The 27,228-nt window shown below is 51.7% G+C and overlaps 5 protein-coding genes across 6 annotated transcripts in view; 4 read left to right on the top strand and 1 right to left on the bottom strand.

Moving 5' to 3' along the window:
• The window catches only part of NPRL3 (NPR3 like, GATOR1 complex subunit), a gene marked incomplete at its 3' end in the record, with an annotated part of 31,477 nt that extends 23,997 nt beyond the window's left edge, over positions 1 to 7,480 (bottom strand). For both annotated transcript variants that reach the window (XM_079899108.1, XM_079899107.1), the window contains exons 1-2: positions 7,199 to 7,480; positions 2,800 to 2,869 (exon numbers count right to left, since the gene is read on the bottom strand). In XM_079899108.1, coding sequence (XP_079755234.1) covers positions 2,800 to 2,869; positions 7,199 to 7,316 — 188 coding nt within the window. In that variant the 5' untranslated portion in view covers positions 7,317 to 7,480. The remainder of the gene's footprint in view (positions 1 to 2,799; positions 2,870 to 7,198) is intronic.
• An 11,599-nt stretch (positions 7,481 to 19,079) lies between these two features.
• Positions 19,080 to 20,580, top strand: HBZ (hemoglobin subunit zeta; the record flags this gene model as incomplete). Its single annotated transcript, XM_079943899.1, has 3 exons — positions 19,080 to 19,174; positions 19,990 to 20,194; positions 20,295 to 20,580. 3 exons carry the CDS (start codon positions 19,080 to 19,082, stop codon positions 20,421 to 20,423), a joined length of 429 nt encoding a protein of 142 aa, XP_079800025.1. The 3' UTR covers positions 20,424 to 20,580.
• Positions 20,581 to 21,194: 614 nt separating this feature from the next.
• Positions 21,195 to 21,888, top strand: HBM (hemoglobin subunit mu; the record flags this gene model as incomplete). The annotated part of the gene is made up of 3 exons (XM_079944983.1): positions 21,195 to 21,289; positions 21,445 to 21,649; positions 21,760 to 21,888. The coding sequence occupies exons 1-3, from the start codon at positions 21,198 to 21,200 to the stop codon at positions 21,886 to 21,888; spliced, it is 426 nt and encodes a 141-aa protein (XP_079801109.1). The 5' UTR covers positions 21,195 to 21,197.
• A 1,724-nt stretch (positions 21,889 to 23,612) lies between these two features.
• On the top strand, positions 23,613 to 24,394 carry LOC307198222 (hemoglobin subunit alpha). Its single transcript, XM_079944982.1, has 3 exons — positions 23,613 to 23,731; positions 23,839 to 24,043; positions 24,170 to 24,394. Exons 1-3 carry the CDS (start codon positions 23,637 to 23,639, stop codon positions 24,296 to 24,298), a joined length of 429 nt encoding a protein of 142 aa, XP_079801108.1. The 5' UTR covers positions 23,613 to 23,636; the 3' UTR covers positions 24,299 to 24,394.
• Positions 24,395 to 26,448: 2,054 nt separating this feature from the next.
• On the top strand, positions 26,449 to 27,228 carry LOC307198362 (hemoglobin subunit alpha). The gene is made up of 3 exons (XM_079945221.1): positions 26,449 to 26,566; positions 26,673 to 26,877; positions 27,004 to 27,228. The coding sequence occupies exons 1-3, from the start codon at positions 26,472 to 26,474 to the stop codon at positions 27,130 to 27,132; spliced, it is 429 nt and encodes a 142-aa protein (XP_079801347.1). The 5' UTR covers positions 26,449 to 26,471; the 3' UTR covers positions 27,133 to 27,228.

Consider the following 27,228-nt stretch of genomic DNA (forward strand, 5'->3'; position numbering starts at 1 on the left):
CGAGGAGCTGTGGTGAACGGGCACCACACCAGATACTTCTCTCCAGGAGGCCCTTGCTCTAGGGGGAGGGAAGCACTTCACACCAGAACCCTCGTCTTCAGAGAAGGGAAGGGTGCTGCACACCGCTGCAACTCCAAAACAGCAAACACCTCCAGGATAAACAGATCTAGGAGAGGGACCACTGGCTCCTGGCTCCTCGCACATTGCAGGGCTCACCAACCGATGCAGGAGTGACTCGGAGCCACCTGCAGCAAGGGCCTGGCTACGCTCGACCTGCACCGAGCAAGACAAAGCCCGGGACTTCCCAAGCCTCTCCCCTCCAGAGGGTGGGGAGCCTGGGGGGGGTCACGCTGGTGTCCAGCCTTCCTCCAGGACTGACGTGGTCTTCTAGGCGTCCTAAGTCGCCCTGTGGCTCCCAAACAAACCAGAGGCAGAGGGTCTGTCAGAATGGGCTGCCATTCCACTTGCACAGTCTGGGCTGCGGTCAGACCTTCTGACACCGATACCATCAAAGACATTCTGGGACACGCGGCCCCCACAGCCAGAGCCCTTGGCCTCCCTTGTGGGTGTCTCCTCCCTGGAATACTGCTCCCTGGAGTGATTAAACCAGAGATGGAAGATTCCAGTGTCTTAGACCAGAATCATTACATGCTTTCTTCAAAAGCCCCCAGTGGCTCACTCTGCCCAGGAAGCCGCATCTGAGGGCCCAGTTAGGGTGACGGAGGGCCCAGCGTGGTGGAACCTAACAAACACTGCTGCCCTAGAGCCTGACCCAGTGCCAACACTACCCGCCCTATCTGAACAAACACCTCCCTCTACTCTGCCACCCACTGACTCAGGACACACCAATAACAGATAGAAAAACAACCTCCCGCCACCCCAGAGACTTCACTTTTTACTGTGATATCCAAAAATCTCCACCAAAAACCTCTGCTCTGCCACAAAGAGCCTCAGATGGGCCTGAGCCCTGGCCCTCAGCCACCATTCCAGGAACCTAAGTTAGCCGGGCTGTGGGATGGGGACTGAGATTCAGAGGCAAGAAGTGGTGGCCTAGCTCACGACTATAAATGTCCAAATCCAAAGGCCAAACAGAAAGCGCTTTCCCCGCTTGGGCCCAGAGAGGCCGGGGTCTCCAAAAGCAGCCAACCAGAAAGCCAGGTGCTGCTCAAGTTAAAAGCCACACTGCCCTAAGTGGCCACTCAGGGAGGTCCCTCTGCTGTTTGGCCACTCTGCTTGTCTGAGCAAGTCTGGCCCACAGAGAAATCCACTCACCAGAGCTTAATATTACACACTGATGACAGAAAAAACACTTGAGTGGCTTTATACTTTATACAGCATCTGCTGACATAACATGCACAAAGACAGAGCTATGTCCATCATGACCTAACTGCCATGAATAGCAAATTGAAACAAAAACAAGTGTCAATGTTTGTTTGTTTGTTTTGGCCACACCACATGCCTTGAGGGGTCTTAGTTCCCTGACCAGGGATTGAGCCTGGGCCCTGGCAGTGAAAGCACCAAGTCCTAACCACTGGACCGCCAGGGAATTCCCTCAATATTTGTTTGTTGTTTCCAAAATTTAGAAAAATACTTTTCCCTTGTTTTGATGGTGAAAGGTCTGGTAAATATACTGTAACACAATAAAATCGCTGCTACAAAAACTAACATTTAGAGATTAAGAAAGAAAACACATTTAGAAAGATGAATCAGCCTAGCTGGAAGACAAGTCAAGACCTTCCATTCCTGCTGAGACACTTGGGAACAGGGCTTTTTCTCTGACCTGGCCAAAAAAAGAAGGGACAGCACGGAAGAGAGCTCGACTCTGCCCCCTCCCGTTCTGGGGGCTCCCAGATGCTCTGTGCACCTCCAACACCCAGGAGGTACGCCCTGTCGGGGATGGGAGGGCCCCACTGTATCCCTGCCTCCCAGAGAAGTGTCATATAAACCCCATGGGAACATTTTTGCCTCTAATGGGCGCACACAACAGCATCCAAGCCCAAGCATCACATGGATGTTAGACAGTCACTGGTCATGCCAGAGGTCCCTGACACCCTTACACAAAGGGGTACAATCCCCTCTTGGAAGTACACAGCACTATGGCAGGCATGGTGCCATGTCAGAGAACTGAGGGAAACCATACTAACGCACTGCATGGCGAGGGCCCAGCATGGGGACCTCAGCTACTTTCCCACAGACGTTACCTCACGCAGGACTGGCAATTTACAATCTTTTCTCCTTCATCTGGGCCTGAGTTACAATTCATTAAGCTTTAAAATGAACATAAGAAGGCAGAAGTGGTCATTTCTCAAGGCTGCCACCCAGAAAGTACTTCCCAGAGAGAAGAGGGGTAGCATGCACAGGAAGGAACAGGACCTGCCTTTCATCCGGGCCCTAAAAAGCAAGGGTCACGACTGCCCTGGCTCTCAGGCCACCTCACCACCTGGACAGGCTGTGCTGCACCCAAGCACCTACATTTGACCTCTGGACACGTGCTTGACGACTAGGGTCTGAGGACAGCACTGCAATCTGCTGTCCTGCACGTTCCTCTCATGGGAGATAAATGTCCTGCAGGGACACGGCTTCATCTGTTCTCCAACCTGCCCTACCAACCACACAGCCCACAGCAGGACCATAAAGCCAAACTAGGCAGAAAGCCAGAGACTGGCAACACAATCCCCACCTCTGTCTGCCTGAAACCCCCGACCAAGTGGAAAAGAGAACACGGGGTTCCTCAGGGGAAAAAACATCTGGGTCAATGGGAGGACCAGGCCCGCCACGGAGTGAATGCAGAGCCCGTACCTGGAGTCGCCGTCCTGGTCCTCGGCATGCTCTCTGGTGCTGTTGACAGCATATCTGCTACGAGGCTTACCTGAGTGAAGGCAAAAAGGGGAAAATAGCTAAGAAAACAGGATCCATCCACATACAGGAAGGTTGTTGAACCATTAAAAGTGATGGCTTCTGCTCTTGGATTGGAAGAACTAATATTGTTAAAATGGCCATACTACTCAAAGCAATCTACAGATTCAATGCAATCTCTATCAAATTACCCATGATATTTTTCACAGAACTAGAACATATAATCCTAAAATTTATATGGAACCATAAAAGACCCAGAATTGCCAAAGCAATCCTGAGTAAAAAGAATGGAGCTGGAGGCATAACCCTCCCAGACTTCAGACAATACTACAAAGCTACAGTAATCAAAACAGCATGGTACTGGGACTTCCCTGGTGGCCCAGTGGTTAAGACTCCATGCTTCCACTGCAGGGGGTGTGGGTTCAATCCCTGGTCAGGGAACCAAGATCCTGCATGTCACATGGCACGGTCACAAAAAAAAAGTTTTAAATTATAGTTTCCAAGAAGCTGTGATAACATGGGAAATGTTCTTGCTACTATGTTAAGTTAAAAAAAAAAGGGATTTTATATATATACGCACACATGCGCACACACATGCTCTCAGTGTATGCTGGCAACTAGGCTGGAAAAAGCACAGGTAAAAGAAAGAATTTTTAAATGTCCATACAGCAATATCCTTCATATACAAAAACAACAATATCTTACCCAAATAATAACATTTAAAGACTTAAGGACAGGGACTTCCCTGGTGGCACAGTGGTTAAGAATCCGCCTGCTAATGCTGGGGATACAGGTTCAAGCCCACATGACGTGGAGCAACTAAGCCCGTGCACCACAACTACTGAGCCTGCGCTCTAGAGCCCGTGAGCCACAACTACTGAGCCTGCATGCCACAACCACTGAAGCCCGCGCACCTAGAGCCCGTGCTCTGCAACAAGAGAAGCCACTGCAATGAGAAGCCCGTGCACCGCAACGAAGAGTAGCCCCTGCTCGCCTCAACTAGAGAAAGCCCGCACGGAGCAACGAAGACCCAATGCAGCCAAAAAATAAAGAAAAAAAAAAAAAGAGACTTAAGGACATTTATCACAGGCAAGTTTTTCACGTACAAGAGGCCCAAGAAGAAAACAGAAATGCTAACAAGGGTGATGAGGATGAAAAGAGGACAGACTATGTTCCTGAATGAGAAGATTCAACATAAAGATCCCGTTTTCCCCATTTAATCACCATGTTTAATGTGACCCCCAAAACAATAGCAATGGCTTGGGAGTGGGATCTAACACAGTCACTGCTAATGTTTACAAGGAAAGCAAGCAGAAACACCAGGATGATGCTGAAGAAGAAAGGTGATGATAAATGACTAATCCTACCTGATGGTATAACACACTATAAAGTTACAATAATTCATCTGTGTGGAACCCACACATAGATAGATTATTGGGAGAGGTAAGAAAAGTCAGAAAACAAACTCAAATAAACATGGGAATTTAGTATGCCATGAAGGCAGCGAAACTAATCAGGAGGGCAACGTGAATGAGTCCATAAAATGATGCTGGGACTAGGCAGCCACACGGAAGAGAAAATTATACTGATTCTGAGCCAACCCCTCTCTAGCCGTGTGTGGGCCACATGTTCCCACATCTTTCTTCATCCATCTCAGCGCCTGCCCCACAAGGCTCCAGGAGGCAAATGGGGGCATACACACAGCTCTCAGCAAGTGCCCAGAAAATACCAGCTCCAGGGAGGAGCCTTCACCTTACACCAAAAGAAACACATTTTTAAAACAAGAAGATAAACATTCCACGGGAAAACATGAGAGACTCCTTTCGTTAATAATCTTGGAGAGCAGAAGCCTTTTCTATGTGTAACAAAACTCAGAAACCACTAAAGAACAGACTGAAAACTTGACTCCATAAAAATCAAAACTCAGAGGCACAGCTTCCCTGGTGGCGCAGTGGTTAAGAATCTGCCTGCCAATGTAGGGGACACGGGTTCGAGCCCTGGTCTGGGAAGATCCCACACGCCACGGAGCAACTAAGCCCGTGAGGCACAACTACTGAGCCTGCGTGTCTAGAGCCTGTGCTCCGCAACAAGAGAAGCCACGACAATGAGAAGCCCGCGCACCGCAATGAAGAGTAGCCCCCACTCGTCGCAACTAGAGAAAGCCCGCGCACAGAAACGAAAACCCAACACAGCCAAAAATAAATAAATAAATAAATAAATTTATTATTAAAAAAAAAAACTCACAGGCAAACTGGCTAAATATGTACAGCTTTGTCAAAAAGGTCTATTTTTATCCTAAGTATATAAAAAATTCCTTCAAATCTGTAAAGAAAAAAAATCAAGCAATCCAAGAGGAAATTAGGCAAAGGTTATGAATAGGTGGTTCACTAAAAAGGAAATCCAAATGGCTTTGAAAACAGGAAAACATGATCACTCTCAGCTGGAAGGCAAATGCCCATTAAAACTACTATCAGATACAATTTTTCACCTATCTCATTAACAAACATAGAAAAATCTGATCTATTAAAAATACATAGCGGAGGGGCTTCCCTAGTGGCACAGTGGTTGGGAATCCGGCTGCCAGTGCAGGGGACACAGGTTCGAGCCCTGGTCTGGGAGGATCCCACATGCCACGGAGCAACTAAGCCCGTGCACCACAACTACTGAGCCTGCGCTCTGGAGCCCACGAGCCACAACTACTGAAGCTGGCATGCCTAGAGCCCGTGCTCCACAACAAGAGAAGCCACCGCAATGAGAGGCCAATGCACCGCAGCAAAGAGTAGCCCCTGCTCGCCACAGCTAGAGAAAAGCCCGCGTGCAGCAACAAAAGACCCAACACAGCCAAAAATAAAATAAATTAAATAAATTAAAACAAAAAAACACAGCCGATCATCCCTTGGATATGAACACCCCATTTCTGTGAATTGATCATATATTCTGCAGAATGAAAATATATATCCATAAAGGACATTCACATTGTATTAGCAAAAGATTGGAAACAACTTAAATGCCCATCAACAGAAGACTGGATGACTAAATCACAGCAAATTCCTCCCATGATTCTGATAATTCTGAATCTATATCCAAGATGTAAAGTGAAAATGAAAACAGGGCAGAACAGTGTGAATTGTGTGCTCACTTGTGTTTAGAAAATAAAACAATGCATGTATATGCTTGTATTTACACAGAAGGTTTCGCAAAGATGCACAAGAAAATGGTAACAGCACCTGACCCTACAAGGGGATGTGGGTGGCTAGGATCGATGAAAGAACTTTCCTTTCATAATCTAAATCCATTTGTACCTTTAAAACTTTGTACCACAGTTAGAAATTTAAAAGTAATTTTTAGGGCTTCCCTGGTGGCACAGTGGTTAAGAATCCGCCTGCCACTGCAGGGGACACGGGTTCGAGCCCTGGTCCAGGAAGATCCCACATGCCACGGAGCAACTAAGCCCTCGCGCTGCAACTACTGAGCCTGCGCTCTAGAGCCCACGAGCCACAACTACTGAGCCCACGTGCCACAACTACTGAAGCCCGCGTGCCTAGAGACCGTGCTCCACAAGAGAAGCCACCACAATGAGAAGCCCGCGCACCGCAACGAAGAGCAGCCCCCGCTCGCCGTGACTAGATAAAGCCGGTGTGCAGCAACGAAGACCCAACACAGCCAAAAATGAAATGTATTTTTTTAAAAAGTAATTTTTTAAATCACATAAATTACAAATTGAACATTCATGATAGTGAAAAACTGCAAGTAACCTACACGTCCACCCATAGGGAAAGGGCATGTTCTTACCAGGCAGCTGTGTACAACCAAAAAGGGAGGTGATCTGTTTACTAGGTTGGAAAATGCTCCAAGGCAGATGGCCCAATGGAAATAGAGCGACTGAGAACAATACAGCTATGTGAGAGGGGGAAAAAACCCAAAGCAATAAACTATTTTTCTATGGAGGTATATTTGGTGTCTATGTACAGGAGGAACAATTATGAACATGGTAAGTGGTGATCCCTGCAAGCGAGGGAGGAGCAGCAGAACTGGGGGGAAGAGGTCAAAGAAAACTTCCGATGTACCTGGATTTCGTACTTAATCCAAGCTGAATACATTCATACGGTGCTTTAGCTCTTTTAAAAGGCCAGAGACACCGATGAAACGTTAGCAGGAGTGGCTTTGGCATGCTAAAACTATGAGTGATTTTTTTTTTCCCTGCTTCTTTTTACTTTTCTATCCTTCCCCAACACTCTGTGATGAGAAGGCACCGCCCGTACGATAAGAAGGAAAAAGGAAACGACTTCTCCGCTAACGGCGAGGGAGGCGGCGCCAGGCCCTCCGCCCGGCGCCCACTTACTTGTCTGGGACGCCGGGTGCTCCTGGCTCCTCTGGAAGGGGTACCTGAACAGCAGCTTATTGCCCCGGCTCCCCGAGCTCACCAGAATCACGCTGATGGGGCTGGTGTTGTCCCCCATCCCGCCGGGGGCCTGGGGAGGGGTCGGGCCGGGGCCAAGGCCGGGACGGGACGGGGGTGGGGGGCGGTGGGGACCCCCAGGTGGACGGGCCGGGGACGCGGAACAGAGCGCTCTAAGGACTGGTTGGGGGCGGGGGCCGAGGGGAGCCAAGCAGACGTCTCCCGCGCGACAGTGACGCAAACCAGGCTACCCCTAACGCGGCCGGCAACGCTCGCGAGATTCGCGCAACAGCACGGGGCAAACGCGCATAAAATGCTTGCGCGCGGACCGAAGGCGTTTGCGCAGGCGCAGGCTGCCGTGTGCGCAGGCGCGAGGCCGTCTCTGGGTGTTGTGCTCGTGCGCATGCGGGAGGCGGCCCCTTTGTGGAGTGGGGAGAAGAGCCAGCGGGAAGGCTAGCGGGACTGTGTGGCTGGGTTAGTCGTACGGTTCAAGGAATCTTTCTCTAAATGTTGCTTTATTCGTTATAAAAGGAACACTTGCTTTGGGCAGAAAGTTCTTTCTTAGAAACATAAAGGACTAAAATAAAAAAGTAAAAAAAAAAAATTACTTCAGTGGATCACGGACCTAAATGTAAGAGCTGACTCTGTAAAACTCTTAGGAGAAAACACGGGGGTTAAGTCCTCGTGACCTGGGGCTAGGCAGAGGTTTCTTAAATACGACACCAAGTGCACGAGCAACCGAAGAAGAAGTTAATTGTCCTGAATAGAGTTGCGAAATTTTGTGCTTCAAAGGACAAGACCAACAAAGTTAAAACAGCGCTCACGAACCGTGAGAAAATGTTTGCAAGTCATATATCTGATGAGGGAATTGTATCCAGAATATATATATTTTAAACTCTTACAACTCTACAAGAAAAAGACAAGTAGCCAACTGAGAAGTGAGCAAAAGATGTGAATAGATATTTCCCCAAGGAATATAGACAAGTAGCCTGGAAGTACGTGAAAAGATGCTCAAACATCATTCCTCGTTAGACAAACGCAAATCAAAACCAGAAAGAGAACACATCACACCCACTAGGATGGCTATAATCCAAAAGAAAAATGACAAGTGTTGGTGAAATTGGTATCTTGAGACACTGCTGGTGGGAATGTAAAATGATGCAGCTACTGTGGAAGACAGCCTAGCAGTTCCTCAAAAGGTTAAACATAGAGTACCCAATAAAATTAAAACATACATCCACTCAAAAACTTGTACTGTGTTCATAGCACCACTATTCATAATAGCCAAAAAGTGCAAACAACCCAACTGTCCTCCAACTGATGAATAGGTGAATCCAATAAGGTATAATCTATGCAATGGAACAGTATTCAGTCATAAAAAGGAACAAAGTACGATACATGAGTGAGCCTTGAAAAAATAGATACTGTATGATTCCATTTATATAAATGTCCAGAATAGGCAAATCCTTAGAGACAGAAAGTAGATTAGGTTGTCTGGGGCTGGGGTAGTTGGGGGGGTGTGACTGCTAATGGGGATGGGGTTTCTTTTGGGTGATGAAAGTGTTCTAACATTGTGGTGATGGTCACATAACTCTCTGAATATACTAAAACCCGCTGAACTGCACACTTTGAATGGGTGGAATGTATGATACGTGAATTCTATCTCACAGTACAGCTGTTTTTAAAAAGTAAAAAAAAATCACCCCACCCACCCCATCCCAGTCTTCCCCCGGAGATTACTGTAGTGAACAGTCTACTGCAACTGTTTCCAAATCTTTTCAAGCACATCAGATGCATGAGAAAGTAACCAATGGGCTAAGGAATGAGATTTTCATTGCCAAAGTAACCTCTTGCACTGAAGATGACACAAACGTGTATTTTGCAGGACAGATTCATGGGTTGAATCTGCCAGGATAACGGGTACATGCATCTGAAATGTCTCAGACGTTGCCCACCAACATATTGCCCTGCCCAGGGCTGCATAGCATGGACTTTATTTTTTCCCAAAATTTCAAAAAAAAGGAAATAGTGTGTTATGTTGCATTTTTTTGTTACTGAGGAGAAGAACTAACTGTATCACTTGATTATTTGCCAGAGCCTAAGAATTGCCTTCATGTTTCCTTTTGGGTTGTTTGTCCTTCTTTGATGTATTTTTATTTTGTGAGGGTTAGTTACCCTCTGTTACAGATTCTGCAAGCCTTTTTCCCAGTCTAGAATATATTGATTTTATGTATCATCAAAAGTTTTCTGAGTTCTCCCCCAGTTCCCATGAATGTCCCCAGAATGGAGACAAGGGCAAAGGAGCAGGATGTGAGGTTGGGAGAGCTGGGTAGATGGGCTAGCTGTGGTAATGGGGGCCTCCCCACAGGGGTGCTGGGAATCTGCGGGTGCCCAGACATAAGAACCAGGACTCTGACTCAGGCCTCCTTCCTCCAACTTCCCTGGACATGCTGCTGCCCCATTGGATGGTCCTATGGCCCCAGAACCTGGCTGTCCTTGGGCTGGGGGAAGGCCCAGACATGGAGAAACCATCATTCCTCAATTACCCACTCAGAGCCCTCTCCCCACTAGCAACCTTCACAAAAGTATCCATCGTTTATTTTTCTGGCTGTGTGGCTAATGTCTTTTTATTGTAACAAGCACTGGAATCCATGAATGGTGATGGGAGCTCACCAGGATCCCCGCTCCCAGGGGTCCTAGATACAACCCTTCCCAAGGCCCAGGTGCAGGGCTGCCGGAGGACTGGACTGGAGGAAGCGGGGTCCGAGTCCCACATCACCTTCACTGGCAGCATCTCAGTCCATGTCTGTCTGTCTGTCTGCCTCACTGGGCTGTTAGGGAAACCAGGGCTCACGGTCACTCCCTGGCCAATCCAGCCTGGTGCCGGCAGCCAGAGGGACCGAGGGTAGGCTGGCCCTACTTTGGGCCTCAGGTTCCCCACCAGTAACAGCAGTGGGAACAAATGGTCTCCTGAACAATGATGTGCCCAGGCCCAGCCTCTGCTCACTGCAGGGTATGTCCTCAGACTCCTCCCTGCCAGCACCCCACACCTCTAAGTCCTCATTTTAAATTTAAATAACTCTCTTTAGTAACCTGCTTTTTGGAAGGTAAGTGGATTCTTGGAAACAGAAACTCTTGACCTTTCCTCCCAGCCTGGGTTCTCCCCCCACTCCCCGGGGCAGGGCAAAGAGGCTCCTTGGACGGCCAGGCCTTATCAGTCCTGCCACTTGGTCTGGGCCTGATAGAGCCACCACAGACTGCCAGAGGGCCAGGCGGGGCTCACAGACCCTATCTCAGACCCACGTTGACATCTCCACCATCTCTGCCCAGAAAGAATCATTCACCTACAATAGGAACCACAATAATCTTGAATTCATGCTGCTGTGTCCCAAGGTCACATGGTGACAGCTCATCCCTCTTAGGAGTGTGGTGGAGGCTATTCTAACCCCCACCCGAGGTTAAACCAGGGAAAATGGGGCTCACAAGGTACCTGACCCTGCCCAGGGTCACCCGGGGCTGCTTTTGGGTGAGGGTATGCAGATCCCTCCTCCGTCTTCTGCTGAGACCAGGGCCCTCTGAACTCAGGCCCAACTGCACAAGCTCAGAACAAGCCTGGGGCTTGGAATTCGGCCCAGAGGCCAGGAGGTTTCAGCACCCTGAAGTCCTGCACAAGCTCAGGCTCCTCTTGTTTCAGGCGGGGAATGCAAGGCCCAGAGACAGAAGACCTTGCCCACAACAAACCTTGGTCTCCTCTGCCCACTGGGGCTGGTCCCCCTCTACTGAAACTGAACGTGTTTCATAACCTTCCCGAGCCTCTGTTTCCTTACCTTAAAATATGTCATGATAATAAAATAAAACTTCTCTCACAGAGCTGTGAGGGTCAAATACCCAACAGGAAGAGTATCGGTCTATGCCCAGGACTTAGAAAGCACTTGGTAAATGTTAGCTAGGGCCACACAACAGACCTTACCTCACACCACACAAAATCAGTCCAAGGTGGACTGTTGCCCAGCTCAAAGGACCAAACAGTAAAGTTCTTAGAAACGTAATACAGAAGGTTCACTTCACGGAAGCCTTCAGTCCAACGCTTATTCCACTTGCTTAAAAACTTGAGGTAAAATTTGCACAACGTAAAATTAACCATTTGAAAGTGAACAGTTAATTCGGTGACGTTTCGTATATTCGTAATGGACGCAACCATCATCACTAACTAGTTCCAGAATATTTTCATCATTCCCCATCCTCCCCACTGCCCTCCCCGCAGCCCCTGGCACCCACTCATCCACTTCCTGTCTCTTTGGATTTGCCCGTTCTGGATGCTTCATATAAGTAGAATCACACAATATGTGGCCTTTCACGTCTGGCCTCTTTCACTTAATATCATGTTCTCAAGGTTCATCCATGTCAGGGTGTGTTGGTGCTTCATTTTTATGGCTGAATAATATCTCATTGTACGGAAGTATCATGATTTGTTGATCCATTCCTCCACTGATGGACATTTGGGTTGTTTCCACCTTTTGGCTGTTGTGTATAGAAAGGTACAACACTTTTTTTTTTTTTTGCGGTACGCGGGCCTCTCACTGTTGTGGCCTCTCCCGTTGCGGAGCACAGGCTCCGGACGCGCAGGCTCAGTGAGTGGCCATGGCCCACGGGCCCAGCCGCTCCGTGGCATGTGGGATCCTCCCAGACTGGGGCACGACCCCGTGTCCCCTGCATCGGCAGGCGGACTCTCAACCACTGCGCCACCAGGGAAGCCCGAAAGGTACAACATTTTTAAACCCAATTTTAAAAATCACTAAATTTTATTGCATTAAAATTATAAACTTCCATTCAAAAACAGTGCTAAGAGCGTGCAGGCAAGGTACAGACCTGGGGGATATAAGACACGTGAAACTGACAAGAACTTATATCCAGAATATTTTTAAAATTCCTATAAATCAATAAGACTGGCAACACAGTAGAAAAATGGCCATGACTTGGAAACTTCAAAAAAGAGGAAATCCAGGGCTTCCCTGGTGGCGCGGTGGTTGGGAGTCTGCCTGCTGATGCAGGGGACACGGGTTCGTGCCCCGGTCCGGGAAGATCCCGCATGCCGCGGAGCGGCTAGGCCCGTGACCCATAGGCCCGCGTACCGCAAAAAAAAAAAAAAAAAAAAAGAGGAAATCCAAAGGACAGCAAATATGTGAACAGGGGCCCAAGCTCATCAGCGTTAGGAAAGTGCAAATTAAGACCATGTGAGAAACTAATACACACCCACCAGAATAGCTAAAATTTGAGACCAGGAAACCTACCACAGCAAACGTTTGTAAGGATGTGAAGAACGAGGAACTCAACCATCACTAGGGGAATGCAAGGTGGTACAGCTGCTCCAGAAAGCGGTCTGGCATTAACTACTGAAGCTGAGAATTCCCATGCCCTAGACCCAGCAGCCCCGCCCCTAGGAATATATCTGACAGAACGTTCACTGCAGCATCATTCACAGCAACCAAGAACTAAAAAACCCCAATGTCCATTCCCCAGTACCCTGTGTAACTTTGTGATATATTCCTACAAGGAAATACAACACAGAGATGACAATGAACACCCACAGCATCTCTGGCATGTCACAAACATGGCTGACAGAAGACACTGTACTGTTTCATGTACCTGAAGGCCAAAATCAGGCAAAACCAACTAAAGTGCCTAAGGACACATATTTGGGTAGTAAAAAGTTATTGAGGGACTTCCCTGGTGGCACAGTGGTTAAGAATCCGCCTGGGCTTCCCTGGTGGCACAGTGGTTAAGAATTCGCCTGCCAATGCAGGGGACACGGGTTCGAGCTCTGGTCCAGGAAGATCCCACATACCGCAGAGCAACTAAGCCCGTGTGCCACAACTACTGAAGCCTGCGTGCCTTAGAGCTTGTGCTCCACAACAAGAGAAGCCACTGCAATGAAAAGCCCTCGCACCGCAACGAAGAGTAGCCCCCGCATGCTGCAACTAGAGAAAGCCAGCGCACAGCAACGGAAGACCCAACGCAGCCAATAAAATAAATAAATAAATAAATAAATAAATAAATAAAATCTTAAAAAAAAAAAAGAAAGTACTAAAAAAAAGAAAAAGAATCTGCCTGCCAATGCAGGGGACCCAGGTTCGAGCCCTGGTCCGGGAAGATCTCACCTGCCGCAGAGCAACTAAGCCCGTGCGCCACAACTACTGAGCCTGTGCTCTAGAGCCCATGAGCCACAACTACTGAAGCTCGTGAGCCTAGAGTCTGTACTCCTCAACAAGAGAAGCCACCGCAGTGAGAAGCCCACACACTGCAACAAAGACCCAACGCAGCCAAAACTAAATAAATAAGTAAATAATTTTTTTTTAAGTTATTGAAAAGCAAGAAGCTAAGTCAGGGTAGGGGTCACCTTTGGGGAGGATTGGGTTGCTGAATATGTGCCTTATAATAATTAATTAGGCTATGACATAATTCATTAGGCTATGATGTAATCTTGTGCTATATTTTACAATGAAAAAAGTAAAAAAAGAAAAGGGCTCCTGCCCACACCAATGCTTTGCAGGGCTTGGTAGTTTCAGAAGCAAAGTGGCTTCCTGTGGCTCCCTCTCTTATGGAGGCCAAGGATGGGGGGAGGTGCTGCCGGGAGAGAAACAGGAGGCCCTGAGGCCAGAGAGGAGGGGAGGACCGGCCCCATAGTGGGAGGCCTAGAGTCCACACTCATTACCTCCCACACTGGCTCCTGGCCACAGACGCCAGACACTGCAGCTGGGGGGCTTCTCCCAGACACATCCCTCACTGAGACCCTACTGTGCCTCCCCCTCTGGCAGACTTAATACCTTCACCTGGCAGGCCAGCTCCAGCCTCACCCAGGACCTCCAGACTCCCTCCCTCTGCGTGACCTTCCACCTGGCGCTCAGCCTCCTCTGTCTCCCTCGCTCAGTCTGTTTTCTCTGCCAGTCTGTCCATCTGTCTCTGCCGGTCTCCCTGCTGACACTTCTGCTTTCTAGGAGCTGAAGCCTCAGGATCAGGCTTACATACCCTTACGGAAGGCCCATATGCTGGTGGTGGCCCTGGAGTTTCCTTCTGAACCAAGCAACAGCCAGAGGTGACTGGGGAGGACCAGGCTCATCCCATTCTGGAACGAACCCAGAGAGACAAAGCCACACTCCCTGTGAACACCTGGGGCCCTGGAGTCAGCACTGCCAGGAGAGGTAGCAAGAAGCCTAAGGCCAGTGGAGGGTGGGCACCTCCCTGGGAGAGGGTGACCCTGTCACAGGAGAAGAGGGGCACAGCTGTGAAATGTAAGTAGGGAGAGACCGGGAAGGGGCTTCCATGAAGGCAGACTCTACCTCCAGGCCACAGACAGGCACCAACAGCCCAGGTGAGATCCCCGCCCTCTCTGCTCAGCAGTGGGGAGGTATCCATCGGACTCAGCTCCTGCATTCAAACCTCCACACTCCCATCAAGCCCGGCTTGGACGTAGAAGAGACCAACATCGTGGCACAATAACGTGCTAAGCACAGTGTCTGGCATACAGAAGGTGCTCAATCCTTGCTTATTCTTGTACACATTTTCCAATCAGAGGGCTTGTCTGAGCCTCACAATTTTCTCTAAGAATAGTTCAGCAAAATATCTGTGATCAGAACTCTCCACGTGGGAAACGTTTACCCATTCTGTAAAAAGTCTAATAGGCTTTTGTGCAGATAACTCTTTGACTAACTCCAAAATTCATACGGAAAGGCAAAGGAACCAGAATCACCAAAACCATTTTGGAAAAGAATAATGAGGGAGGAATGACATCACCCAGTCTTTTAACACCTTTATTGAGATAAAATTCACATACCATATATTCCACCCATTTAAAGTGTGCAATTCCGCGGGTTTTAGTATATTCAGAGAGTTTTGCAGCCATCAGCACAATTTTAGAACGTTTGCATCACCCCAAAAGGAAACCCATCCGCATTAGCAGTCACACCCCCCAACTACCCCGGCCCCAGACAACCTAATCTACTTTCTGTCTCTAAGGATTTGCCTGTCCTTGACATATATATAAATGGAATCATACAATATGTATTTTTAATTTTTTTTTTTTTTTTGTCTGTGGTGGGTCTTTGTTGCTGCATTCGGGCTTTCTCTAGTTGCAGCAAGTAGAGGCTACTCTTCGTTGTGGTGCGCGGGCTTCTCATTGTGGTGGCTTCTCTTGTTGTGGAGCACTGGCTCTAGGCCTGCGGGCTTCAGTAGTTGCAGCACTCAGGCTCAGTAGTTGCAGTACACGGGACCTAGAGAACGTGGGCTTCAGTAGTTGTGGCAGGTAGGCTCAGCAGTTGCGGCATGTGGGCTTTAGGGTGTGTGGGCTTCAGTAGTTGTGGCTCGTGGGCTCTAGAGCACAGGCTCAGGAGTTGTGGCACATGGGCTTAGCTCCACGGCATGTGGGATCTTCCCAGACCAGGGATCAAACCTGTGTCCCCTGCATTGGCAGGTGGATTCTTAACCACTGTGCCACCAGGGAAGTCCCACAATATGTATTTTTTCAAGGTTCATTCATGTACCAGCTTTGTTCCTTTTTTTGATGGAATACTATTCCATTGCATAGATTATACCATGTTTGATTCAGCCATTCATCAGTTGAAGGACATTTGGGTTTTTTGCACTTTTTGGCTATTATAAATAGTGGTTGGTGCTACGAACACAGTACAAGTTTTTGAGTGGATGTATGTTTTCATTTTATTGGGTATATACTAAGGAATGGAATTGCTGGGTCATATGGGAACTCTATGTTTAACCTTTTGAGGAGCTGCCAGGCTGTCTTCTACAGTAGCTGCACCATTTTACATTCCCACCAGCAGTGTCTAAAGATTCCAATTTCACCACCTCCTCACCAACACTTGTTATTTGTCTTTTAAATATAGCCATTCTAATAGGTGTAGGTAAGGTTAGGGTTAGAGTTCAGGGTTAGGGGTTTTGATTATAGCCATCTTAGTGAGTGTGCTCTGTTTGGTTTTGATTTGCATTTCCCTAATGAGTAACGATGCTGAGCATCTCTTCATGTGCTTATTGGACATCTGTATGTTTTCTTTAGAGTATTGTCTATTAAAGTCCTTTGCCCAGTTTTCAATTAGTTTTTTGTCTCTATTTTTCAGTTGTAAGTTTTTTTATATTGTGGATCAGTCGCTTATCAGATGTATGATTTGCAAATGTTTTCTCCCATTCTTGGGACAGGATCTAATTTTAAGACCGAACATAAAGTTTACAGTAATAAACACAGTGTGATTTTGGTGAAGGATAGACACATAGATCAATGGAACAAAATAGAGAGTACAGAAATAGACCTGTAGAAATATGTCAAATTAATCTTTTACAAATGAATTAGAGAAGGCAATTCAATAGAGAAAGTATAGTGTTTTCAACAAAAGGTGCTAGAAAAATTGAACACTCATAGGCAAAGAAAAAAAACCTGGACATAAACCTCACACTTCATACAAAAATTATCTCAAAATGGATCATGGATCTAAGTGTAAAATATAAACTATGAAACATTTAGAAGAAACCATAGATAAAAGTCTCTGTGACCTGGGATTAGGCAAAGAATTCTCAGGCATGACTCTAAAAACATGAATCTTAAGAGGAAAACTTGATAAATTAGACTTCATCAAAAATAAAACTTTGGGGCTTCCCTGGTGGCGCAGTGGTTGAGAGTGCGCCTGCTGATGCAGGGGACATGGGTTCGTGCCCCGGTCCGGGGAGATCCCACATGCCGCGGAGTGGCTGGGCCCGTGAGCCATGGCCGCTGAGCCTGTGCGTCCGGAGCCTGTGCTCTGCAACGGGAGAGGCCACAACAGTGAGAGGCCCACGTACCGCAAAAAAATTAATTAATTAATTAATAAAAAATAAAACTTCGGCTCCGCAAATGACACTATTAAGAAAATGAAGTGACAAGCTACAAACTAGGAGGAAATATTTGCAAATTGCATATCTGACAAATGATTGCACCCAGAATATATACAGAACTCTCAAAATTCAACAATAAGAAAACAAACAACCCAATTTTAAAATGGTCAAAAGACCAGAAGAGATATTTCACCAAAGAGAATATATGGGACTTCCCTGGTGGTGCGGTGGTTAAGAATCCGCCTGCCAATGCAGGGGACACAGGTTCGAGCCCTGGTCCGGGAAGATCCCACATGCAGCGGAGCAACTAAGCCCATGCGCCACAACTACTGAGCCTGCGCTCTAGAGCCTGCGAGCCACAACTACTGAAGCCTGCATGCCTAGAGCCAGTGCTCCGCAACAAGAGAAGCCACCGCAATGAGAAGCCCGTGCACCGCAATGAAGAGTAGCCCCTGCTCACCACAACTAGAGAAAGCCTGTGCACAGCAGCAAAGACCTAACGCAGCCAAAAATAAATAAATAAATAAATAAATAAATAAATTAAAAAGAGAATACATGGATGGCAAATAAGCCCATGAAAAGATGCTGCACATCACTGGCCATCAGGGAAACACAAATTGAAGTCACAATGATATATTTTCTCACAACCATCAGAACGACTAACATGTAAAGATTCTGACAAAGATGCACGGACACTAGGACTTCCCTTCATTGCTGAGTGGAATGCAAAACGGTAAAGCCACTCTGGAAAACAGTTTAGTGGTTTCTTACAAAGTTAAACATACAGTTAGTACATGAACCAACAATCCTACTCCTAGATATGGTATCATCCTAGAGAAATAAAAACTTATGTTCACATAAAGACCTACACAAGAATGTTCATAGCAGCTTTATTTGTAATAGCCCCAAACTGGAAAAAGCCCACATGTTTGAGTGGGAGAATGAATGAACATTAGTACCGTGGAGTACTACTCTGCAATAAAAGGAAGCCAACTACTGATACCGGCAATAACATGCATGGATCTCAAGGGTATTATTCTAAGTAAAAGAAGCCAGTCCTACAAGATGACATGCCGTATGGTTCCATTTATAGGATATTCTTGAAAAAGACAGAATTATAGTGGTTGTCTGGGTTTAGGGGACAGAGGAAGGTGAGACTGCAAAGGGGCAGCCTGTGGGAGTTTTGGGGCTGATAGAACTGTTGTGTGTCCTGACCGTGGTGGGGTTACACAAATCTACACACATGTCAAAATTCACAGAGCAGTACATTTAAAAAAATCAACTGTATTGTATGTTGAAATAATAACGTGGTGAACAACAGAGTAGTCCCCAAAAGCACATGATATTAGGATTCTCTTATTGACCAGCCACCTCCTCCAGCTTTTCAGGAACAGAACCAGTCAGTACCTCCCTCCTCAGGGCCCACTTGGCAAAACCATTGCTTTCTTGGAGGAAACCCAGGGATCCTAGAGCCAGTGTCTGTGGGGGAGGGGGGTGCGGGGGGGATGCTGGCATGTGGGTCCAGCCACAGGACCCACCGAGGAGCAATGCAGGCAGCACGGGCACAGGCCAGCCGAGGAGGGTGTGTGGGCACTGCTCCTCTGGCTTCTCCCATTTTGTGATTCTGAAATGGACAAGGGCAGTGCAGCACTGGGCTGCCTGGGCCCCTATCTCCCCTGGAGTCTGGTCAGGCTGCGGCCAACGCCCCCTTTAAGGCCCAGCAAGGGCAGCCGGAGTGATAGCCCCTCACCCCACCAGGCCCACCGGGCCCTGACTGCCCACTGTCACTGGATCTGATAAGAGACCCACCCCCCATGGCCCCCTCCCCTCTCCCAGCGATGACCACAGCCTGGCCCCCACCCTGGCTCCACATATATAAGGGGACCCTGGGGGCTGAGCACCACGGACACCAGTTCTCAGCATACCCAGCTCCCACTCAGCCGCCACCATGTCTCTGACCAGGGCTGAGAGGACCATCATCGTGTCCATGTGGGGCAAGATCTCCACACAGGCAGACATCATCGGCACCGAGGCCCTGGAGAGGTGAGCACCAGTTGGGCTGGGATGGAGCCTGGTAGGGGACAGTGTGGGTCACTGAGGACAGGGGTCAGTAGGAGGGGTCAGGGAGGATAGGTCAGCAAGGAGCGTCAGTGAGGAGGGTCAGTGAGGAGGGGGCAGTGAGGAGGGGACAGTGAGGAGGGTCAGTGAGGAGGGTCAGTGAGGAGGGGACAGTGAGGAGGGACAGTGAGGAGGGGACAGTGAAGAGGGTCAGTGAGGAGGGGTCAGTGAGGAGGGACAGTGAGGAGGGGACAGTGAGGAGGGTCAGTGAGGAGGGTCAGTGAGGAGGGACAGTGAGGAGGGTCAGTGAGGAGGGGACAGTGAGGAGGGTCAGTGAGGAGGGGGCAGTGAGGAGGGTCAGTGAGGAGGGGACAGTGAGGAGGGACAGTGAGGAGGGGGCAGTGAGGAGGGTCAGTGAGGAGGGCACATATGCAGGTTCAGTGAGCACGAGCAGCGGTGAGGCGGGTGCTCGGCGGTCAGCGAGCAAGAGAAGGGGCATGGGGAGGGTAACGAGGGTCGATCGTGTCCCTCCCTCAGCGCCCAGCACCCAGGTCTCCACAATCATTGTTGATTGAATGAGTGAGTGAAGGATGGAACGAATGACTGGAGGACAGGGCGGTGAGGGTGAGGTGGGCCGGGCCATACTGGAGCTGGGGCAACAGCTGAAGTCCGCGATACCGATCCTGTGTGTCTTTAAAATGTTCATATTGGGGTCAAGTTGCACTTTTTGCCCTAATATTTACGTTTTAACTCCCGCGTGCAAACGTGACGTGTCCCGGCCCGGCCCGCCCCGCCCGCAGGCTCTTCTCCAGCTACCCCCAGACCAAGACCTACTTCCCGCACTTCGACCTGCACGCGGGCTCCGCGCAGCTGCGCGCGCACGGCTCCAAGGTGGTGGCCGCCGTGGGCGACGCGGTCAAGAGCATCGACAACGTGGCGGGCGCCCTCTCCAAGCTGAGCGAGCTGCACGCCTACGTGCTGCGCGTGGACCCGGTCAACTTCAAGGTGGGCGCGGGGCGGGGCCCGGGGCGGGGCGGGGTCCGGGGACGGGGCTGGGTGCCCGCCGCTCGCGCCGCGCCCGCCCTGAGCCACCCTGTCGCCCCAGCTGCTGTCCCACTGCCTGCTGGTCACGGTGGCCTCGCACTTCCCCGCTGACTTCACGGCCGACGCGCACGCCGCCTGGGACAAGTTCCTGTCCATCGTGTCCCGCGTCCTGACCGAGAAGTACCGCTGAGGATGCCTCCCGACCCCCAGGGCAGGCTTCGAGCCCTCCCCTTCCCCTGCACCCTCTTACGATTCCACCCGGGACCCCCAATAAATGGATGAGGATGGAGGGAGCCTGGTTGTGCGTCTCAGTATTGGGGGAAGCGGAGGAGAATGAAGGGAGGGAATGGAGGCTTCGCAGGAACACTGCCCACCCTAGTGTCACCCCCGGCCTGGAGGTCACTCCCAGGGTGCTTTGGGGGCGGTCCTTGGTCCTGAGGACCCCAGAGTCGCGACCGGAGGGAGCAGAACAGCCCAGGACCGCCCACGCCGTTTTCTCGGGTCAGACCTGAGTTTGTGCCTCTTTCCCGCCTCCCAAATCACCCAGTCTGTCGCTTCAGTCAGCGTATTGTGTGTATGTGTAGGGTATGTGTAGGGACTCAGGGGCCTTTCCTCAAAGCTTGTTGTCACAGCTCAGGCACTGAGAGGACCCTTGACACCTCCTGGCCCTCCGCGCTCTTTCTCCCAATCCCTCCATCAGCTCCCTGTGGAATAATTGTAGATCCCCCTGAAGTCTGCAGCCAAGACACACACACACACACACACACACACACACACGCGCGCGCGCGCGCGCGCGCGGCGTGATTCAGTTCCTCCGCGGTGACAGGGACCTGGGTTGGCAACCAGGGTCCCCAGGTTCCCGCCGCGCTCCTGAAGATAAGGGCGGGCAGGGCGCCGGGGGGCAGGGCCGCTATAAGGAGGCCGGGACTGCGGGCGCGGCACCCAGAGCAGCCACGCCAACGCCATGCTCAGCGCCCAGGAGCGCGCCCAAGTAGCACAGGTCTGGGACCTGATCGCCGGCCACGAGGCGCCCTTCGGGGCGGAGCTTCTGCTCAGGTGGGTTGGGGCTGGGTCTCCAGAATCGTAGCGAGGCGGAGACTGGGGTGTTGGGCCTGAGTCGGGAGGGGGGCGGGCCTGACCGGGGGTTCGCGGGGTCTGGGCGGCGCAGACGCTGGAGGGACCGCCCTCCCTCTTCACCCTTGCTCCCGCAGGCTCTTCACGGTGTACCCCAGCACCAAGACCTACTTTAAGCACCTGGGCGACCGCCCTGACGAGGTGCAGCTGCTGAGCCACGGACAACGTGTGCTCGAGGCGGTGGGAGTGGCCGTCCGGCACATGGACAACCTGCGCGCGGCCCTGAGCCCGCTTGCCGACCTGCACGCACATGTGCTGCGCGTGGACCCCACCAACTTCCCAGTGAGCCACCCCGGGACGTAGCAGGGTTCGCGCGCGCAGCCGAGGTGGGGAGGCATTCGGCAAGGAATTGGCGAGGACAGAGCTCTTCTCACCGGCCTTTTCTCCCGCAGCTGCTGATCCAGTGTTTCCAGGTGGTGCTGGCCTCCCACCTGCAGGGCGAGTTCACGGTGGAGATGCAGGTGGTGTGGGATAAGTTCCTGACGGGCCTGGCGGTAGTGCTGACAGAAAAGTACCGCTGAGTTCTGTGCCCCGGGTCTAGGTCTGCGCATGTCAATAAACAAGCCTCAAAAGTCTGGACCCCGCGCAGGTGTGGTCTTTGGGGAGCAGGCGGACTGACGTCACAGTTGCGGGCAGAGAAGCTCCGGGTCCTGAGGGGAGCCTCGCGGAATCTTAGGGCAGGATCCCCAACCTTTGCTGACAATGGAACCAGGGGCACAGGAACGGGACCTTGGGCACTCAACAAACCCTGAACGAGGACAGTTCCCGGTCTGACAGTCTGGGGGTCCAGGCTGGGTGTGTACACCCAGAGGCTTGCACAGAACAGTTGCCCTCCCGGGGCAGGGGAATGTGGTGGGGCCGAGCGCGTGCTCGGATGGGGGAAGGGTCTTCGGCTTCACCTCGCATCTGGCACCCGTGCGGTGCCATACCATTTGCAAAGCACGTTCTCATTCACACACTAATTCGTCTCCGTCCCTACCTCACTCCAGGAGCCGCAAGCCTGAATCTTCGCCTCTTTAACAGATAGGCGGGGCACCGAGGCCTAGGGGGCAAGTTCCTGGCCTGAGGCCAAACAGACTTCGTGGCCTAGGGCTCCACAGACCCTCATCTCTGTTCTTTCCCATCTTCTCCCCTACTTCCAGCACTCACTCTGTAGTTGCCTTGCCCTGGTCCAAGTTAGTCCCTTCCTCTGAATCTCCTGGGGCAGGGGGTGGGGGTAGGACGGAAGACCTCTACGGCCACAACCCATGTCACGTCAACATGAGGTGGGATACTAGGCTTGTCCCTAAGCGAGCTGAGCCTGATGCATCCGACGGAAAATCCCCAACTGCGCTGGGTCTTTTAAATAATTTAGAAGATCCTAATGCAGGGTGGGTGCCTGGCAGGCCCACGGCCACCCAAACCCCACCCCAGCTCCAGCCGCCCCGCTCAGTCTCTGGGGTCCCTGGGCCATGGCGCCCACCTTACACACACACACACACACACACACACACACACACACGTGCCCTGTCAATCTCTCTTCCCTCTGCAGCACTGGTGCAGGGATCTTAGTGCTCCATTTAGAGCCTTTGCAAATGCAGGAGCCTGACCCTGGGAGCTCTCCAAACTCTGAATGAGAATGGTTCCCCGGCTGATAATCTCACATCTGTGCAGGGCTGGGAAGTGGGGGACCAAGTCCAAAGCAGGGGGTGGGGAGGGGCTGCTGGATGCCAAGCCCTGACCCTGGCTGAGTGGAATGCCCCCACTGTCCATGACAACACCTGCTAACCCGCGCTGTGCCAGGGCCTGCCCACCATTGTGGGTACGATGCTTAAAGGACTTCCCCCCTGTTACATTCTGCACCCACATTATTTACATGGGCAGTTTACAGCTCTTCATCCTGGGGAAAAGTTTAGTGCGAAAGCAGCTTGTTTCACTTCGGAAAAGACTGTGCTCCTCTCCAAGACTGGCAAATAGACACCTCGAGGCTACACCAGCTGGGGACAAACTCGGGTGCCAGTGGGTTTGCGTGGCTCGGAAATGTGTGTGAGCTCCCAGACCCACAGGAGCGGGAAAAGAGTGGGCCCCAGGACTGGGTGGGGCCCACTTGGGACTCCAGCACTCCCGCACCCTCTCGAGACCGAGCTTGCCAGGCTGGCACCTCCTGGCCCTGTGCCAGCCAATGAGCACGGCACGATCGGGCGTGCCCCTCGCACCCCAGGCATAAAGGCTCGTGCACTCCCAGCCCTGCACGCTTCTGGTCCTGACCCAGACTCAGAGAGAATCCACCATGGTGCTGTCTCCCGCCGACAAGACCAACGTCAAGGGCACCTGGTCTAAGATTGGCAACCACAGTGCAGAATATGGCGCAGAGGCCCTGGAGAGGTGAGCAGCCCACCTGCCCGGCTGGGACTGGGGCCGGTCGCCCCCGTCACATCCTGGTCCTGGGCCGACCGGCCTAAGCCCGGCTCTCCCGTCTCTTCTCCACTCAGGATGTTCATAAACTTCCCCAGCACCAAGACTTACTTCTCCCACTTCGACCTGGGACACGGCTCCGCCCAGATCAAGGGGCACGGCAAGAAGGTGGCCGATGCGCTGACCAAAGCCGTGGGCCACATAGACAACCTGCCCGATGCCTTGTCTGAGCTGAGCGACCTGCACGCCCACAAGCTGCGTGTGGACCCGGTCAACTTCAAGGTGAGCTCGCGGGCCGGGTCGGAAGAGATCTGAGCTAGCAAGGCAGAGAGTGCGGTGGGGTTCCAGAGGTGGAGCACGGCGGCATTCCCCCAACCCCGCGGCCCCTGACACCCCCTCTCTCCGCAGCTCCTGAGCCACTGCCTGCTGGTGACCTTGGCTCTCCACCTCCCCGCCGATTTCACGCCCTCGGTCCATGCCTCCCTGGACAAGTTCTTGGCCAGTGTGAGCACCGTGCTGACCTCCAAATACCGTTAAGCTGGAGCCTCCGCGATTCCTACCCTGGCCTGGGGCCCTCTGGCGCTCTGGGCACCCTCACTTCCCGATCTTTGAATAAAGTCTGAGTGGGCTGCAGCCTCTGTAGCCTCAGTTCTCTGTGTCCACAAACCGTGCCGGGGTCGGGGTGGTTCCCAGCAACGAGGAATGGGAGGGCTGAGGAGGGATGGGAGCTAAGGCTGAGGCCTCCCAGAATCTGCTGAACCAAGCTCTGACTTGCAAGGGCTCTGCCCGAGGTGGGTAGTCCTAAAATGGCACCCTGTTTTGCAGTTTCTCTGATCCCCCTTAAAGATACAGTTAGGGGCTTCCCTGGTGGCGCAGTGGTTGGGAATCCGCCTGCCGATGCAGGGGACGCGGGTTCGTGCCCCGGTGCGGGAGGATCCCACATGCCGTGGAGCGGCTGGGCCCGTGAGCCATGGTCGCTGGGCCTGCGCGTCCGGAGCCTGTGCTCTGCAACGGGAGAGGCCACAGCGGTGAGAGGCCCGCGTACCGCAAAAAAAAAAAAAAAAAAAGATACAGTTAGATACAAACAACAAACCACACAAATAGGCTTTTTGTGGGGTCTCCCGGCAGTTCTGCCTTGGTGCTGTGAGCAACCTTCACAAAGGCCCCCGTCCCGCGCGCCAGTGCCCTGGACTCCACGCTGGAACCTTGCACACCCCACCCACCTTGTAGCCCTTAGGGACCCTATCAGCACCTCCAGCCAAGCCCCCATCTTCAGGGCAACACCCAGCGCTGGATAAAAGTTTGGGGAGAGTGGTGGGGCCCCTGCTCACCACTTTCTTTCTGGACAAGGACCTCTTCGAACAGCTGGGGAGTGGCTTCCCCCTCTCCACCACACACTCTTCCTCTGCCCCACAGCCCAATTCGCTTTCATTTAAATATAGAAAAACACTGAAGAATTAAATTAAAATCCACCCATGTTTTTTTTCACACACACACGCACACCCTTTTTGTGTGATTCAAAGGAGAGAGAGAATCCCTCTGTCCTGTCCACCTAACCCCCGCAGAAAGAGCCAAGGCTCACAGTTTGGGACTGACCCCACTGGCTCCTATCCTGCGCTGAGGGGACACAGCTACATCTACAACTGTACTTTTTTTTTTTTTTGGTCAAAAATACTATTCTACCTTAGGCATATTTTTCTTCAACCTGCTCTTCTCACTGAACTGTGCCTCCTCTACCTGTCTTCTGGCCAATTCATTCAGCTCTGTCTCACTTCATATATTTGTTGGTCATTTTGATATTTCCATTAATTTCCTGTTAAAATCCTCTGTCAATCGTTCTCATAAGTCATTTGTCTTTTCCTTATATCTTTGTGGGAGGTCTTCCCATATTGTGAATGTAAGACATCAGCTGAGAAATGTTCCTCAAATCTTGCCTTAAAAGGGCCGGGGTGGGGACTTCCCTGGCGATTCAGTGGTTAAGACGCCGCACTTCCAGTGCAGGGTGCACGGATTCGATCCCTGGTCGAGGGACTAAGATCCTGCATGCCCCGCGGCTCACCACCACCCCCCAAAAAAAGGCTGGGGTGCAGCAACTACCACCCTGGAAGAAGAAACTTGAACCCGGAGCCCCCCAGCCGGAGGGATTCCAGTAGAGATTTGTTGAGGACATGTCAGCGATGCGCACACGTCTTGTGTGCATCCGTCTCTGGCCTGAACTAGACTCACCGAATCGCCCATTCATTCACTGATTCTGCCCAAATTTAAAATGCCTAGTGTGTGCCAAGCCTAGGTCCAGGGTGGGTGGGACGGGCTGACCTACTCCCTTCTTCCATCCCTCAGGGGTTCTAAAGGGTGGAAGAGCGGACATCCACCCCGCTCCACAAACCGGCCCCCGCCAGCTGGGACCAGGATAGCACTTCCGGGGAAGGTGGACGCAGCGGGCGGGAAGCAGCCGGTGGGAGGGCGAATACCCTGGCCAGAGTCTCCAGGTCCCTCCCCAAACTGGGAGCGAAGCACGCACCGCCCAGCCAGGCGCAGACATTGCGCCGCGCGCCCCCTGCTGTCCAGGTCCATAGGCGCATCCCGGCCCCGCGCCAGCCAATGAGCGCGCCCGCGATCGGGCGTGCCCCTCGCGCCCCAGGCATAAAGGCTCGCGCACTCCCAGCCCTGCACGCTTCTGGTCCTGACCCAGACTCAGAGAGAACCCACCATGGTGCTGTCTCCCGCCGACAAGACCAACGTCAAGGGCACCTGGTCTAAGATTGGCAACCACAGTGCAGAATATGGCGCAGAGGCCCTGGAGAGGTGAGCAGCCCATCTGCCCGGCTGGGACTGGGGCCGGTCGCCCCGTCGCATCCTGGTCCTGGGCCGACCGGCCTAAGCCCGGCTCTCCCGTCTCTTCTCCACTCAGGATGTTCATAAACTTCCCCAGCACCAAGACTTACTTCTCCCACTTCGACCTGGGACACGGCTCCGCCCAGATCAAGGGGCACGGCAAGAAGGTGGCCGACGCGCTGACCAAAGCCGTGGGCCACATAGACAACCTGCCCGATGCCTTGTCTGAGCTGAGCGACCTGCACGCCCACAAGCTGCGTGTGGACCCGGTCAACTTCAAGGTGAGCTCGCGGGCCGGGCCGGGAGAGATCTGAGCTAGCAAGGCAGAGAGTGCGGTGGGGTTCCAGAGGTGGAGCACGGCGGCATTCCCCCAACCCCGCGGCCCCTGACACCCCCTCTCTCCGCAGCTCCTGAGCCACTGCCTGCTGGTGACCTTGGCTCTCCACCTCCCCGCCGATTTCACGCCCTCGGTCCATGCCTCCCTGGACAAGTTCTTGGCCAGTGTGAGCACCGTGCTGACCTCCAAATACCGTTAAGCTGGAGCCTCCGCGATTCCTACCCTGGCCTGGGGCCCTCTGGCGCTCTGGGCACCCTCACTTCCCGATCTTTGAATAAAGTCTGAGTGGGCTGCA

This window comes from Stenella coeruleoalba (genome assembly GCF_951394435.1).
Source record: "Stenella coeruleoalba genome assembly, chromosome: 15".
NCBI classification, from domain to species: domain Eukaryota; kingdom Metazoa; phylum Chordata; class Mammalia; order Artiodactyla; family Delphinidae; genus Stenella; species Stenella coeruleoalba.

Excerpts from the sequence above, each read along its gene's own strand:
- LOC307198222 (XM_079944982.1), top strand. The coding sequence starts at position 23,637 with ATGGTGCTGTCTCCCGCCGACAAGACCAACGTCAAGGGCACCTGGTCT. Across the intron at positions 23,732-23,838 it reads GGCGCAGAGGCCCTGGAGAG|GATGTTCATAAACTTCCCCA; the intron begins GTGAGCAGCCCA and ends TTCTCCACTCAG. Across the intron at positions 24,044-24,169 it reads TGGACCCGGTCAACTTCAAG|CTCCTGAGCCACTGCCTGCT; the intron begins GTGAGCTCGCGG and ends CTCTCTCCGCAG.
- LOC307198362 (XM_079945221.1), top strand. The coding sequence starts at position 26,472 with ATGGTGCTGTCTCCCGCCGACAAGACCAACGTCAAGGGCACCTGGTCT. Across the intron at positions 26,567-26,672 it reads GGCGCAGAGGCCCTGGAGAG|GATGTTCATAAACTTCCCCA; the intron begins GTGAGCAGCCCA and ends TTCTCCACTCAG. Across the intron at positions 26,878-27,003 it reads TGGACCCGGTCAACTTCAAG|CTCCTGAGCCACTGCCTGCT; the intron begins GTGAGCTCGCGG and ends CTCTCTCCGCAG.